The 16,099-nt window shown below is 38.5% G+C and overlaps 2 protein-coding genes across 3 annotated transcripts in view; both read right to left on the bottom strand.

Moving 5' to 3' along the window:
- ClC-c (chloride channel protein 3) overlaps nucleotides 1-16,099 on the bottom strand; it is a 64,931-nt gene that overhangs the window by 40,349 nt on the left and 8,483 nt on the right. For both annotated transcript variants that reach the window (XM_028321189.1, XM_028321190.1), the window contains exon 2: nucleotides 15,083-15,161. In XM_028321189.1, coding sequence (XP_028176990.1) covers nucleotides 15,083-15,151 — 69 coding nt within the window. In that variant the 5' untranslated portion in view covers nucleotides 15,152-15,161. The remainder of the gene's footprint in view (nucleotides 1-15,082; nucleotides 15,162-16,099) is intronic.
- LOC114364858 (uncharacterized) lies at nucleotides 1,150-5,379 on the bottom strand. The gene has a single exon (XM_028321193.1). It carries the CDS (start codon nucleotides 4,626-4,628, stop codon nucleotides 2,574-2,576), a length of 2,055 nt encoding a protein of 684 aa, XP_028176994.1. The 5' UTR covers nucleotides 4,629-5,379; the 3' UTR covers nucleotides 1,150-2,573.

The raw sequence follows: 16,099 nt of genomic DNA on the forward strand, positions 1-16,099 counted from the left end.
ATGCGTGGGCTTCGGTTGAGTTTGGTCCTAAATTAATATTAGAGAATGACAGATATTTTATGTAATGTATAATGTCGTCACGAGCTGTGCAAGTTATTCACAACTAACTTTCGGCCCGCGTCTTCGCCCGCGTGAAATTTTGTATGTCACAGAAAAACTTTATCGCACGCGTCCCTGTTTCAAAAACAGGGATAAAAACTATCCTATGTCCTTTCCCGGGACTCAAACTATCTCTATACCAAATTTCATCAAAATCGGTTCAGTTTTTTAAGTGTGAAAGTGAGACAGACAGAGTTACTTTCGCATTTATAATATTAGTATAGAAGTATAGATAAGTGCATTTTCCTGTGATGCGATTTCGGCATGCGTGCGGATCTCGTCCACATAACATTATTTCATACATGTTTTTCCTATTATGCGGACTACATACACACGGAATGGAAGGATGGTGATGATGTCTACTACGTCACCAGTACTGCCTAATTTAGTAATAACTTTCAAATAATCTTTTTTCCTACCATTGCTGGCACCTGCAAGTCGTCGACCCAATAGAATACAGTTTAACATAAGTAGGCCGAAAATATTAGCAATAAAGACGCAACAAATCTAAAAGGAGACACTAAAAATATACTTCATTTATCGTACCTGGCGCTTTAAAATTCAATTCGGTCGATTATCTATTCACCAAAAGAGTTATGTCTGTGCAACTTTTTGTATAATATTTGACACATGTAGAGCACAGAATACACAACAGTTAAGGATGCTACTTCAACGACAACTCGCGTAAGAAAAAAAGTTCCTCGCCTTTTTAATTAAAAAAATACAGTGGAAATCAGTGTAAAAGCTAGCCACAATGCACCTCGGTGAAATTAATCCGATAGTCTGGTCTATGGGTGGGCGAGGGGTGACAGATCAGTCCAGGCCCGACATGCTACATGCATATGACATACACACACAACTTTGGGCGGCGCGGGTTTGCACGGGAGGACTAAGTTCGTCTGGAATCTGGAGATGCGTACGACGGATCGACGACGACACGGCGACCGGTCGCGGGATCGTGAGAGTTGAAATAAGTTAAAATTTTCCCAGGATGTTTGAATTCGGCCTAGCTAACTATGTATTAAAATATTCTTAAAAAAAAGAAAAGTGTACAACCCTACGATAGCGAGGTGTGCATGGGAAAATGAAAGCTATTTTACAGGCAATAGCATCGTTTATTGAGATTCAAAGCTAAGCTATGTGATGAACCTAGCTGAACCTATCTGAACCTGGGTGGGCATACATTTCCAGGGGGTATATAAAGCCAGGAAAAAAACAAATGTTAGCGCGAGCTAAAGGAGCACAGCGCCATCTGTTATCCCAAATATAAACTATGTTTTACTTACCCATTGTTCTTGGTGGACTTGCTTTTCACTTGACACTCAAACTTATACATACCGCCCACCAAAAACAATTTACAACATTGTTTTTCCTTATATGTTAAGATTTTGTTCAAAGTTTATTTACATATTACCCGCCTGACTTTACCTAAATGTTTCCCTAACTTAACTAATGCCGCCCACCGTGAAGAAATACAATACAATGTTTTGCTTAGATGTAACACAGACTAGAATAACTATACAACCCATGAACATTTTAACCCAGTATTACAACCATACCCGTACCAAAAGATCAAATTAAAATCCTTAAAAACCAAAATAATTCCCATATTTGTTGACAAACATAAAATTAACAATAAACCATTACAATCCGACTTTACCTTAAAATATTTACCTACATAATACAATTATTTTTTCCGTTGAATTTACAACTTGGAAACCGATCCTTTATAAAATTACATTAAATTTTGCTCTAAGAGTGACAACCCTCGTGATTTCGTCAACCCTAGATGTTTCAGTGATTTTACCTATTAACAAACACCCTAAACAAATTGCTCTATAACCTTTGCAACATCTTTTGGGGTGTCTACCCTACGAGAACTTAAATGAAGAAAATGTACTTACAAAATATAAAAACCAAAGTTGTACCAAGCCCGTTCCGTCAAACTAAACTACGGAAAGTCGCGATAAAAACCTGTGCAGCGAGATCAATTTTAGTGTCTCCAAAAGAACTGCACGAGTACCCAGCCCACTATGGTAAGTAACCCATTCTTTATTTATGTCAGCAAGAACTTGTTCATACCTATCTAAACCCGTTAACCTAAATAATCGAACATTCTTGCCTCTGATAATATTTTTTCCCTTTTTTTTTTTACAGATTCCCTTAGCTCCGAGAGATTCACCGATTATCTAAAATCATCTTGTTCCCGATCCCAGGTAAGTCCGTCCCTGACCCTTCGCTATTTCATTTAAAAGTTCATCTTTGTTCTACTTCTACATTTTCTTGATACAAATCCTCCTTTCATTAATATTTCATTAATTCCCTTGTAAATTTCTACCGCTTCTTCTACTTTGTCACAACCTGTCATACGATCATCTTTAAATACTGAATCTTTCATCATCACATCATTTATCGTTATCCCATCCTTTCCTTTACATGAACTATCGCACACAACCCGTACTCGTGTGCTGTCCCTATCTTCCTGTTTTTTTTACCTTGTTCCTATACAACTCTTCACATTTCATTTCTTCCTGATACATCCACCTTTCATTCCTTTTCTTTTGCTCGCTCTCCAATTTCCAAACTCTTTTCTTCAAAGTCTCATTATCCTCAACCAGTGAATGCATCACTACCATGCTATTCGACTGCTTCTTTAAATCAGTTACCGTACCCGAAATTATCCAACCTAAACTGGTAGCTTGTGCAATTACTCCACCCGGTATACTCTTCCTAAACCCGTCTTGTAGAACCTGCCCGTACACATCCGCGCCTAACAACATGTCAATTTTGTTGGGTGTATGGTATTCAGGATCAGCCAAGATAATCCCTGTTAAGTCTAATTCTTTCAAATCGACAACTTTTTTAATTGGAAGAAAAGATGTAATTTTACTCAACACGTAAGCCTTAACCGAGAGTTTGATTTTTGGATCGACCCGTGAATGCAAATTAATGACAACCGTAGAATTTGTGATAACCTTTTTGTTCCCACCCAAACCTGATATGACATTCTTTGCCCTTGACTTTTTTAATCCCAATAATTGTACCGTTGATTCGGTTACAAATGACGCCTGCGATCCTTGATCTAACAAAGCGCGTACCGATTGCCTTTTCCCGTTGTTAGCCTCAACCTTCACCACAGCTGTAGCTAACAATACCTGTTTACCCGTTTCCGCCAAAAAACAAGAAGTGATGTTTCCCTCCCCACCTACTGCCTGTTCAGTAAGTGTGCAATCGACCACTGCTGCTGATGACCCTTGCTCCCTATCCTCACCTGACCTTCCCGACCTTTCCGTAATTTTGTTTTTTGTTTCAGATGAAGCTGATGAAGAAGATGAAGAACCCGCCAGATGCAACAAAGTGTTATGGAGTCTCCTACAGATTTTACACCGTGTGTTGTTTTTACAATCCCTAGCCAAGTGACCCAACCTCAAACAATTGAAGCATAACCGTTTTTGCCGCACAAAATCACGACGATCATCAACACTTTGTTTCATGAATTGTGAGCAATAATTTATTTTATGTTCCTGATCGCAATAAACACAATTTTGTTTCAAAACATGAAAAGTTTTTAATTTCCCCTGATTGTTGTCAACATTAACATTTTTATGATATTTGTTTGGTTCTATGAATTCTAAAGCCCTGTATCTTTGCGTAATAAAACATTTAAATTGTTCATATGTTGGCAAACAATCGCTACTCACATTACTACTGACATGTAACTCCCATTGTTTTTTAGTTTCCGGATCTAATTTCAACGACAAAATGTGTATTACCAATATATCCCAGTTACTGACATCAATATTTAAATTCCTTAACCCATCCAGACAATCGGTTGTTGTGTCAATCAAATCCTTCAAACCTGAAGATACTTCGTTACTGAGGTTTCTTTGACTCAGCAACCGCTTGATTATACAATTTGACATGTACTTTTTATTGTTGAACCGCTCATTTAGCAGAGTCCAGGCGTGCACATAATTATCAGCCGACACTGGAATCTGTCGAATGAGTTGCTCAGCTTCCCCCGTTACATAACCTTTCAAATAATGAAGCTTTTCCACATTACCCAAACTATCATTACCATGAATCAAAGACGTGAACATATCTTTGAAAGTTTGCCATTCGGAATATTTACCTGAGAACTGAGGAATACAGATTTTTGGCAGCTTCACTGCATTACTGTTACCATTACTAGCCGTTACATTTACTGATTTCCCCGATTCTGATGACACTGGTGGACACAACTTACTCAATGCAAACCTCAACACACTCTTAAATTCTATGTAAGTGTCCTCCGTGTTTTCATAGATATCCTCATCAGCATAGAGTTTGTAAAGTTCATTGTCAGAGTCGGCTTGCCTTACTATTGCCGCGTGATTATTGATGAAACTTTCCCATTTTTGTTCGAGATTTTCCAACCGAGTCTGACAGTAAGCTTCACTTAACCTCTCCTTTGGCGATTTCTTGAAATTAACTAGTCCCCTTGAAATTTGACTTCTGACATCTGATTGTAATCTTATTAATTCCTCCATTATTGCGCAAAAAGTTAAAGTCCAAAATGTTCCAATAGAATTTACAAAATTTTCCTAAGTCTTAAAATTTTTTCCCAAAATTATTCTAAGTGTTTGAACTTAATTACAATCCTGAGTGAAATCCGGCATGGATTCCCCGTCCCGTCGTTTTTCTTAAAATTATTCTAAGTCCTAAACTAAATTCTACAAATTTTTCTAAGTCCCAATTTTCTTCAAATTCTAAGTCCCCAAAGTTAATTGAATTTACTAAGTCCCGTGACACTTGATTCCAAATCTTCAAACACAACACTATTTCCCGTTACATAGATATTTGACCGTACTCACAGTTTTCCCGCACTTTTCACCTCACTACCGACTCCCGCCGGCACCACACCTTCCCGAAGCCGCACGCCGTAATACGTGCTGCTGCTGCAGCGCGCCGCCGCTCCGACTGCGCCGCTGCCGCTGATGATGCAGCGTCTCCTCGTAGACGCCGCTCCGATGTGGGCTGGACCCGATGAACCGACTGCGCCACGTGCAGTCGCCGTAGACACCAGATGGACGGACGACCCGCCGTCGTTGTCCACTACGGTGATGCGCTCCAACCAGGAACGCTGAAACCGGAGACAGTACTATTATAGTACATCCGACTCGTAAGGACCATGTACAACCCTACGATAGCGAGGTGTGCATGGGAAAATGAAAGCTATTTTACAGGCAATAGCATCGTTTATTGAGATTCAAAGCTAAGCTACTATGTGATGAACCTAGCTGAACCTATCTGAACCTGGGTGGGCATACATTTCCAGGGGGTATATAAAGCCAGGAAAAAAACAAATGTTAGCGCGAGCTAAAGGAGCACAGCGCCATCTGTTATCCCAAATATAAACTATGTTTTACTTACCCATTGTTCTTGGTGGACTTGCTTTTCACTTGACACTCAAACTTATACAAAAAGGACCAATCACTTCTTTCAAAATGTAAGCGGATATTGTCCGCCTGCGCCGCCCGCATTATCATTATCATTAATAATATCATTATTTCATTTTCATGCATGTTTTTCAGTTCCGCGTGCGTGTATTCGAAATCCGCATGACAGGAAAAATGCCTCAACTCTCTCACTGAAATGTCCGATTTTAAAAAGCCTAAGTATTTTAATTAGCCTAGCTGAAATATCTAAAAATAACATTAATCTAATCTAACTTCAATAGTAATAACACAATTTGATTTAGCGGACCGAATACAGAGGCGACATTGCATATATTGCTTAATACATATTGTACCGGGTAACAAAACCTTCCGGGAGAAGAGGGGAGCCATAATGAGGGCTGAGAATGCTTTAAACTTTAAATTGATGGAAAACAACACACTCATTAAATTATTGTGAAAGCACTTTAAAAGCCAATTTACAAAAAAACAAATTACTCTAATGACTTTCATTGGATCCACGTAAGAGCAATCTTACCGTGTTAAAGCCACTCCACCCATACATTAATATAGTCCTGTTGATAGACACGAGATTTATTACGTATGTAGTTCATGCAATGCCCAGACACACGCACACTAGCACACCTGTAATACGTACTGAATATTCCAATTAGGCGTAGTATGGGGGAGAGAAAATCTATAACGTGTTGCGATGTTAAGTTCGACTGATCATGAGCACGGCAATAACGTTTGCTTCAACTTGAACGACAATATGCAATATGTTGGAGGAATGAGAAGATATTATACTGTCATAGTAGTGTGACATAAGAGTCTCCGCAGACTATAGACTATTGACTAAAAAGTCGGCCGATAGTCCAATCGGTGTAATGTGTGCACTTCTACACTCGTACAGTTGTTCATACTGATTAACAGCCCGACTTAACTATCCGCCAACAAAGTCTGCAGTGTGCGGGAAGTTTAAAGGTGACGGGGGGTGGGAGGCGATAATCAGGCGGCAGAACCTGGATAGTAATTTGAATTGAAATTCAATTTGAAAATACCTTTGAATATTATAAAATACAACTAATCATAAGTCTGAGAATCCTATGACAATCGCCACCTCGATGATGACTAAAAACGCTAAGAAATTGGAAATTAAAAACTGAATATTGAAACCAATTTACTAAGTAATATTGGTTGGACATCTTTATCGTGAAATTCGTTTTCAAAGGAGCAATCGATATTTGAATCGCCAGTCCGGCAAATCAAAACTAAAAAGTAAAAACACACGTGACAAAGTGGAAATGTAAAAGAGAAAAGTAGCAATTTCCTAAGCATCTGGAAAAATTATTGACGGCAAGCAAAGTCAGCAAGCGAAATGCATTTAGCTCCCGTAAACATGGCGCGGCGGAAACGAAGGCAAATTGAGAAGCCTTTGCGAGCACGTTATTGCCACCTCAACAGTTTGATGGCATTACTCCAGACACAGGCAACCCCGCATTTAATAGTTTTCATAAAAATTTACTTTACGAATCGTTCGTTCGTTTCAGCCGAAAGACGTCCACTGCTGGACAAAGGCCTCCCCCAAGGATTTCCACAAAGACCGGTCCTGCGCCGCTTGCATGCAGGCACCTCCCGCGACCTTCACCAGATCGTCGGTCCACCTAGTGGGAGACCTGCCCACGCTACGTCTTCCAGCTCGTGGTCGCCACTCAAGAACTTTCCTGCCCCGGCGGCCATCAGCTCTTCGAACTTTACGAATGCTATAAAACAATTCGATTACGTTTTCACGCTTAAGTGGACGAAAAACCTCTGAATCATTTATGAGCTTCGACTTAGAGCTTTATTTTGTCACAAAAATAAATAAGGTAATGAAGGGTACGGAAAATGGAGATGAAAATTTCTAAGTGAGGAGGCCTATTATGTCTCATGTACTCGTATGTTAATATGAAAGCTCGTTTTGATTTTCGTAATAAATCCGGTTTGGTATTAAATTCTGTCGCAGAATGGCCGACGAAGCCGCGGGCGTTAGCTAGTGAAAAACCGGCCAAGTGCGAGTCGGGCTCGCGCACAAAGGGTTCCGTAGCAGCAAATATAATAAACTTATTATGTCAATTTATACACCTGGTGAATGGAGCCTAAACTCTCCCGATATTTTGCCTTGTACTTTTATGTATGAATATTAATTTTATATATGTATTTATAAATATTCCGAGCTAAAGAGGTGGCAAAAGCAATGGCAAACAAACCACAATCAATAGTATTCGGTTGTCGCTGAACACTTGGAAACTGAATACATGACTCCGATAGATACGGAAACAAGGCTTTTACATATATTTTTTGCGATTTTCCTAGAACACCAACAAGACTATCGTACACACGCAGTATTCCATTAATGTAATAAATACAACTCCAGTGCCCCACTAATCCCACGTCACCGTCATAAATTACTTGAAGGTGCGTCTCATTTTTAGGTACAGGTTCAATCAGTTCAGGGTGTTGAAATAATTCTAGCTCACGCGGTCTAAATGATGTGCACCGAAGTAACTTTTCATGAAATGCGCGAACCACATCATCTTCGATATAGTTATTATAATTCAGAATGTAGGAAAACGTATTATCTAAAGTATCCATTGTTAGATGATATACAATAAGCTTTAGAAATTTTAAAAACCTGCTACGAAACACTAAAATTTGCACCAAAAACAAAGGAATTTATATTATTGGGGGATTTATTAGTACGTGACCGGTTTAATAGCACCTATTAAACCAGTATACCTACTTACTTATTTTTTATAATAGGTACAATTCAATATTAAAAAGTCTCAACGCCAAATTCGACTTGCGAAAGAAGTAAATGGGAACGATGAAATTCTCTTAGCGCGCACAAGTGACAACGACGTCTGCCCTCACGTGTCTGCCCGTTCGGGTCGACGCGGTTAGCTATCTTATCCCCGCTCCCGCGCGAGACCACGCCCCGCAACTCACGCGCTGCAGCGCAGCGAGCGACCGATCTTCTTGAATCGATGTAATAATAATCTATAGGATTAACGCGTTTTAAAAATATTGGTTCGATGGATATGTTTAACCTATTATTACTCAACAATCACATTTGTAATATTAAACTTTATCAAATGCACAATGTATTTAAGGTACATTACTGGATAAGGATTAATGGCGTATTGCTTGAATAAGCTAATATTTCTCGTAAAAAGTACCTACATTATAAAGATTTTATATCATCGCGGATTTTAAAAGGTGTACAATACTGTAGTATATTTTTTGATCTATCTTATAAGGTTCAGCCATCGTTTTCAGTGTAAGCACAATAACTTAACCAAAATTACAGTTAAATCAACCTATCTCAAAAACTATAAGAGATACTTTGATCAAACCAAAAATCGTTGAAAGAGTTAATTAGCATGCATCACCTCTATTTTTTTTAGAATTTTATACCCCGTAGTTATAAAAATAGAGGGGGGGGGACATACTTTTTACGACTTTGAGAGCTGATATCTCAAAAACCGTTCACTTTAAGAAAAATGTTTTTTAGAAAACTTTATATCATTTTAAAAGACCTTTCCATTGATACCCCACACGGGTATGTACATCGAAAAAAAAATTTTCATCCCTCAGTTACATGTATGGGGGGCCCCACCCCCAATTCTTTTTTTTACTATTTAGTGTCATAATTGTGTAGCGGTTCATACAACACATATTCCCATCAAATTGCATCACTGTAGTACTTATAGTTTCCGAGTAAATCGGCTGTGACAGACGGACAGACGGACAGACGGACAGACGGACAGACGGACAGACGGACAGACGGACATGACGAAACTATAAGGGTTCCGTTTTTGCCATTTTGGCTACGGAACCCTAATAAATATACATAATAAGACAAGGCGGAAATCCGTGGGGGAGGCCTTTGTCCAGCAGAGGACGTCATTTGGCTGAAATTAACGAAGGGAAGACGAGAAAAAATTATGATTCCGATTCTGAAACTATGATATAAAACGTAGTAGTTTTAGCTATAATTCCTATAAGTGTCTATTGGTTTCGTGTTCGGACTCGCCCGGGAGGAGACGGCGGCTTCGATTTTCCAGCGCTTGCGCTTGAAAAACTGATAAAATACAACAGCTCCTCCATCTGGAGCTCAGTGGTCGCGCAGCCGCCCTAGCGGGAGGGCACGGGTTCGGTTGCCCAGGATAATATGCCCTTTGACCAAGTGAAATATTTATTAGGAGTGTAAAATATAACAACTATTTACTGTCATATAAATTATAAAGCAATTTAGTAATATCTCACAAAATTATTAAAGTATTTTCTGGCGTAGACTAATTAACTTAGAAAACCTTAAATAATATGATCCATTGGTTAAAATAAAACTATCAATCAGCGCCATCGCGTAAAACTATCAAATTAAACATCAACTTCAGATTTGCAGAGCTTTCCATTTATCAAACGTAACAAAAACAGCTTATAAAGCGCTCTCTAATAACAGCTGAGCTTCTGTTAACTGAGAACAAACTCAATCGTTCCCAGTTTCAGACCTCTCCAGGCTTTTTATCGAGTCCGCCTTCAGATTTGCAAATGTGAGAGTGCATCTGGCGATCGGGCCGGGAAACTTTGCTGCGCAGAACTCTAGTGCGCAACAAGTTTGTTTTGAACTTCTGGCAGACACCGGCGGATGGCGGCGTCCAGTACGAGTTAGTACGCTAGACAGACCGCTTGCATCCGAGCCACCCTGCGCGTCGCACATTGCACTTGTGCGCGACTGTACCGGGCATTATTCGGGAGGCGCTCGTTAGAATACGCTCGAGTCGGCAGTGGAGCGCCGCGCTCGCGAGCGAAGGCTGCCGACAGACGGGGACACGCGCGCGGTTGCTGGGCTCTGAACTACTCAATGTAAGTGTTTTTTGATATCCTATTTATAAAATATTTTTATTAATATTAAGTATTGTAATATACTTTGGTTGTTTTGAAAGTGCCGGCAATAAAAATGTGTCTATAAATAGAAATTATGCTACAATGTATCAAATGTTCAAATTAAACCGGTAAACAAAAATAAGCAGTCAACAATACGCAATCAATATACCCTTCCGATATACTAAAGTCGTGCGGATAAGATGCGAGTTCAAAGTTTTAATAAGACAACTTTGATTGCGACGTCTGTGTTTGTACCTAAAGCCGGCGCTGCCGCAAACGTGTGTTATTTGCTTGTAAACAATAAATGCAATTAAAAAAGCTGGAAATGCTAGTTAAGCTTCACCTTAGATGGAAATTCAGTTCTGACACGCTGTGCTGTCCAAGCCACCATCGCAATTTTATTTTACTTAATTTTTATTGAAAAAGGTATACCGACATACAATTTTTATAATTTTGTGAACTTTCCTAAAATTTCAAAATATTTAAAAATAGGCTATATGCGAAATACCTAGTACAATTTTAATGCGAAAGTAACTGCAGAATTATTTTAATATAGAGTTTTCTTCTATGGTTTAATTTATGAAGCTCAGCGTTAAAACTAAAGAAAATAAATAATAATTAACCAATAATGGTAAACACATTTGCAATTAAGTTTCGCTAACCAAGCTTGCGGGTGGAATTTTTAATTTTTATTATGAAAATTTGCGCGTCTCGCGTTAAGTTATTTTCTTACCAGCACCACCGGTTCCAAGGAAGGTGAATTTTTCGTACAATGTAACCTTTTTCTCTAAATTAAACACATTTTTATTGCGAGCACTTTCAGTAACAGCCACGTTTGCATGACGGCCGAATGTACTCATTTCTAGACGGTAGATGCCAACAACAGTACTTGTATCGTACTTAATTAATATCCAGCCAATTATAGTTGCAACAACACTATAGCACTTTGATTTAGCTGCTAATATAATACAACTTTGATGATATTAACCATAAACCGCTAAAAGCTTTCACATCCATCAAAACCACAACCTATTAAGCTATGTAAACATGGAATTTTCCAATAAAAAGGTTACTGTAAAAAAGCAGGACCGCTAGGACATTAATATTCATGAATACACAAGCTCTTTGAATTGAATACTATTTATAAAACTGTGTACTTTAAACTTTAAAGTTGTTCGCGGTGGAGGGCGTCTCACACCTGTGTGTTCGCGAAGGCTTATAAAAGTTTGAGAAACAATACTAAGAATATGACAAAGGAACCGTTTCCTATTCATAGCACTACACTGAGCAGTCGCCGAGGCAAGAGGGTCGTGTACTTGTTGTTATTTAATAGGAAAACAGGACACCCACGCCTCGCCTCATGGTACGGAGAAAAATCCCTCGCCACGTGCGCTGGCCTTGCTTCGTATATTAATTAAATATACAGTTTGACACTATACCCCAATAAACCGAAATCACAACTTTTTTAAAAAGACCCTTAATTCTGGTCTTAAAAACTTAATTAATTTTAAATTACCTGTACATTACGATTTTTGTTCGCATTGTAATTGAAAAAAGTAGTTTGATTGAGTTGACAAAATAGTGACGTCACTTGCTTGTAGTGCCATACAAAATCTATGGGAGTTTCGTTTTGACAGTTTTAAAAAGTACGTCAATTGATTAGTGGTGTCAACATGTCTATTTTCATAAAATAACGCGCGCTTACTCGTACATGTCCAACTACGGCGGCTTTACCTTACGAAATAAATACTCTACATTTTATAGGACATAGTTCTTCGAAACACCGTTTGCTAAAACTAGACATTGTATTCTGGTTTACCAGCTGATTAATATCGCGCATTAAATTTAAATAAGCAAGCGCCATACAACACATTGTCACGGCCTAAGAGGTTAGCAGGATCATCTTTGTGCTATCAGACAATAGGTTTTGCTAGAAGCCTCTGAACACTCAGTAAATTAAACAGTACCTACTAAACATAAACGTCTAGAATGCACCCACGTTACATTTCAAAGTAAATAAAAACCCAATATACATTAAATATTCCTTTGACAAACAGTTCAAAGAGAAGAAATTCACAAAGTTTCCTTTGGCTTCAAGACTTTTTGAAGTTAAATTGCATTCATTTCGATAAAACTACATCTCTGCACAGCCTTTGACGACTCGGCGATGTTGAAGATCCATTTTAAATATTATTTGATTTGATTACTGAATAAAGCCGTGCAAACATTAATAGACAGGCAGCAGCCCATCCCCCCCTGCCCCCTGTCTGCCTCCCTCCCCCTCCAGCGCGCCCCCTCCTCCGATATAGATACGATTTGAGCACTAACGCTAAAGGCTGTACTGAAGGGACGCGGCGTACCCCGTACCGCGCGCACGTGAAGGTTGCCATGTCGACAGACGAGATTAAAACTCGGGTGAACACGATTCCTTGGAAAAATTCCGAGACCTTTGTGTCTGGTAACTTTCACAAGCGTGGGACGATGTTGAACACTGAATAAAATGTCAACTCAAGTGCGAACGGGTAACGGCGTAGGCTTGTTTACGTCGCGTCTCTTGGTTAGTAAATAAAGTTAATATCTTATTCAATGCAAAAATAATGAGCGTCTGGAAAAGAGATTTTAGGTACCCTTGGATAAGTTGGATCTTGTTCCAATGACATTTAAAAATAGGCCCTGTTATTTACTGCGATGTTTCAGACTTTAATTACTCAGTGGAAAATTTCGCCCCTAGGGGCTGATTCTAATTCGTCTCCATTATTAGTACCCCTGTTACACTAATTAAAAAGAAGTATTGAGAAAATTGTGTTAAAAACGCGGTTGCAATTTCGCATACCTACAAATACCTTTAATGTGCGAGTAGTAACTTGCCATTAAATCTCTATGTGCTTTCTTTCATTATACTGTTATCGTACTTCATAACAATATTCCTCATAACTAATATGAAAAGTATAACACTGTTTATGTTTTGATAACTTTTTCGTTCCTCTATGCAGTGTCCTATTAACAATAATGGCGATTAGCCATGATCCATGGGTTTTTTCGAATTTGTTTAATTTTAATCGAAACTCGAATTTTATGAATATTTTCGAAGTCCTCTAATTTATCGGTAGTCACAGACACACCGGAAGGAGGGTAGAAGCTCGCGGAAAATTCATCAAGCTAATTGGCAGATTCGAAGAGTATCAGAAGAGGGTCATTATCGAGAAAAACAACCAATAATAACGAGATAATTGTTTACTTAGGGTGAAATTTATTAGTAACCTGGCAACAAAAAGGAACCCGGATATCATCTCGCAACACAAATAATCAGCGAAAACGGTCCGATTAGCAAAAATAATTAGATTGGACGATGATAATAAAATAACAAATAAACATTTACTTAAATTGCAAATAAATTATTGAATTTGAATTTGAATTTTATGAGCGGTCATGCATATCACATATTATATTATTGTCCCTTGCAGCACTAGAACCCACACGGAAATAATTTACTAACTCCAGACTAATTACTTAAACTAGGTCGAAGTTTAAATGTCAGTCAAGCCAATACAGAAAATTGACTTCTTAGGAGGTTGCAATAACACGTTGTACAACACGTTGCAAATACAACGGCTGTATCTATTAAAAATTCAAAGTCACATTGGCACAATAATGATAGGCCGGCGTCCTACGAGTTTGCTCCAATATTTCTTAGTCTAGACGATGCAAAATCAATATCACTCACAGGTGAAGCGGAGGGCGATGTAACAAAGCACTCCGACTCGAATACAAGCAATTCGGATAGCAGCGCGTGGCGCTCGCGAGTACTATTCGATGCGGGTCAAAATCGATAGTTTATATCGTGGCCCTAGACAGCTCAATCCATAGCTAGGGCTTTTGACGTTCGGCGCTAGTCTGTGGCTCAGTCGTCGGGTTGACGTGCGGCTGAATCTTTGTATCGTTTTAATTGTCGTTCTGTTACATAGGTGTAAGTGAAAATGTTGATGTGTATACATCAATCGTGGTATCGCAAGTAAATGTTTTACATTTTCTATTTTAGTCCTCGTAGTAGGCGTTAACCATTTACATAGAGTTTGGTGGTCTGCAAAGATACGCGCTTGAAAATAAGCATTTCCTCATGTGTAAATAAACTATTGAACAATCGGTTGAATATATTCTAGCCAGACAATCTGATTTTTTACATTATGGCAAATTATTATGAGTGGTGCGTGAATCTTAATAAGTATTTAAATTTAAGATGAGCTTGGCTTATCTTATTTTTTGTAAATAAGAATTTATTGTTTACTTTATACAGGGTGTTAGGTAAATGGGTATATGAGCCGACACTAGCCCATGTTAACATGGGCATATAAATGGTATGGTGAAGTCAGAAAGTTGATATCATAATTTATTTTTTTTAAATTTTCATACAAAATAAATTCGATTAAATCCGATTTTTTTGAAAAATAATAAAAATAAAATGAAGATATCAATTTTCTGACTTCACCATACCATTTATATGACCATGTTAACATGGGCTAGTGTCGACTCATATACCCATTAACCTAACACCCTGTATACAACTACAATATTAAATTTAATTATTATGTAAATGAAAATGTATCTTTAAGATAACTCACCTTTTTGTACACCGACTGGTACGTTGTGCTCATTTTCGGTGCCGAAGACTTTAGGGGGAACCGTTCCATGGCCTCTTCACTGAAACAAACAAGCTTTTATTAACTCACAAATGCACATAGGTTTCCCCTAACCTTCTCTGCCGAACCTCTTTCTAACCATAGGCTGCTGGACCCAATGACATCTCCATCATCAATGAAGGTGCCACATTTACCCTAAATCGCGTGACTTTGTGATTAAGACTACAAAGTCACGCGATTATGGTAAATGAGGTGCTCTCACAAATCACCTAAAATCAAGAGGAGCGGAGGAATCAAGTGCCGCTTTAAATCATCGCATCATCAATGTGACGACAAACTGACGACAATGTAATGCTGCATTTACCGATACTCTTTGCTTTGGAGCGACTAGACAACAAATTCGGTTGATACACTTGAGAATTGAGCTTAGCCGGGTTAGGATGCGCATCGTGATAAAATCTTATCGATGATTTTAGACGACAAACGTATAGGCTTATCGCGTAAAATCGATATAATGGTGCGACAAATGTTTATCATAGCGTGAATGCTAGGCCTACAGAATTGCTGCCGTCTCTAAGTCATCAGCATCACCCACATCATTGTTAGTAAATACCTAATTATCTAAGCACTTCGAGTTTTGTGCGAGTTTCGACAACAAAACCAAGTTCTTAGGTTCATTTGGTGCATTCACAAACCCACGGAAAATCAAGACTAACCACCATAACCATTATCATATTTAGTTTAAGTAGTGATATACAATTTATATTACTTATCTAAGCGTCTCTCGTCGGGGGATAGATACGTATTAATTAACAGTTTTATAAACTATCCTGCAGTGGTTTAATTAACTTTCAAGTTTTATTCCCCCAACAAGATGATTCTTTCGCATGAGATTTATATTGCCATATACACAAAATGCACTTGTCAAAAATTGTAACACCCTTCTTTTGGGACTGGGGTTTACTGTAGAAACATTTTCCCCAAAATCTCTACCAATTA

Source organism: Ostrinia furnacalis, unplaced genomic scaffold (assembly GCF_004193835.3).
Source record: "Ostrinia furnacalis isolate ACB-3 unplaced genomic scaffold, ASM419383v2 OfSCF7477, whole genome shotgun sequence".
In the NCBI taxonomy this organism is placed as follows: Eukaryota; Metazoa; Arthropoda; class Insecta; order Lepidoptera; family Crambidae; genus Ostrinia; species Ostrinia furnacalis.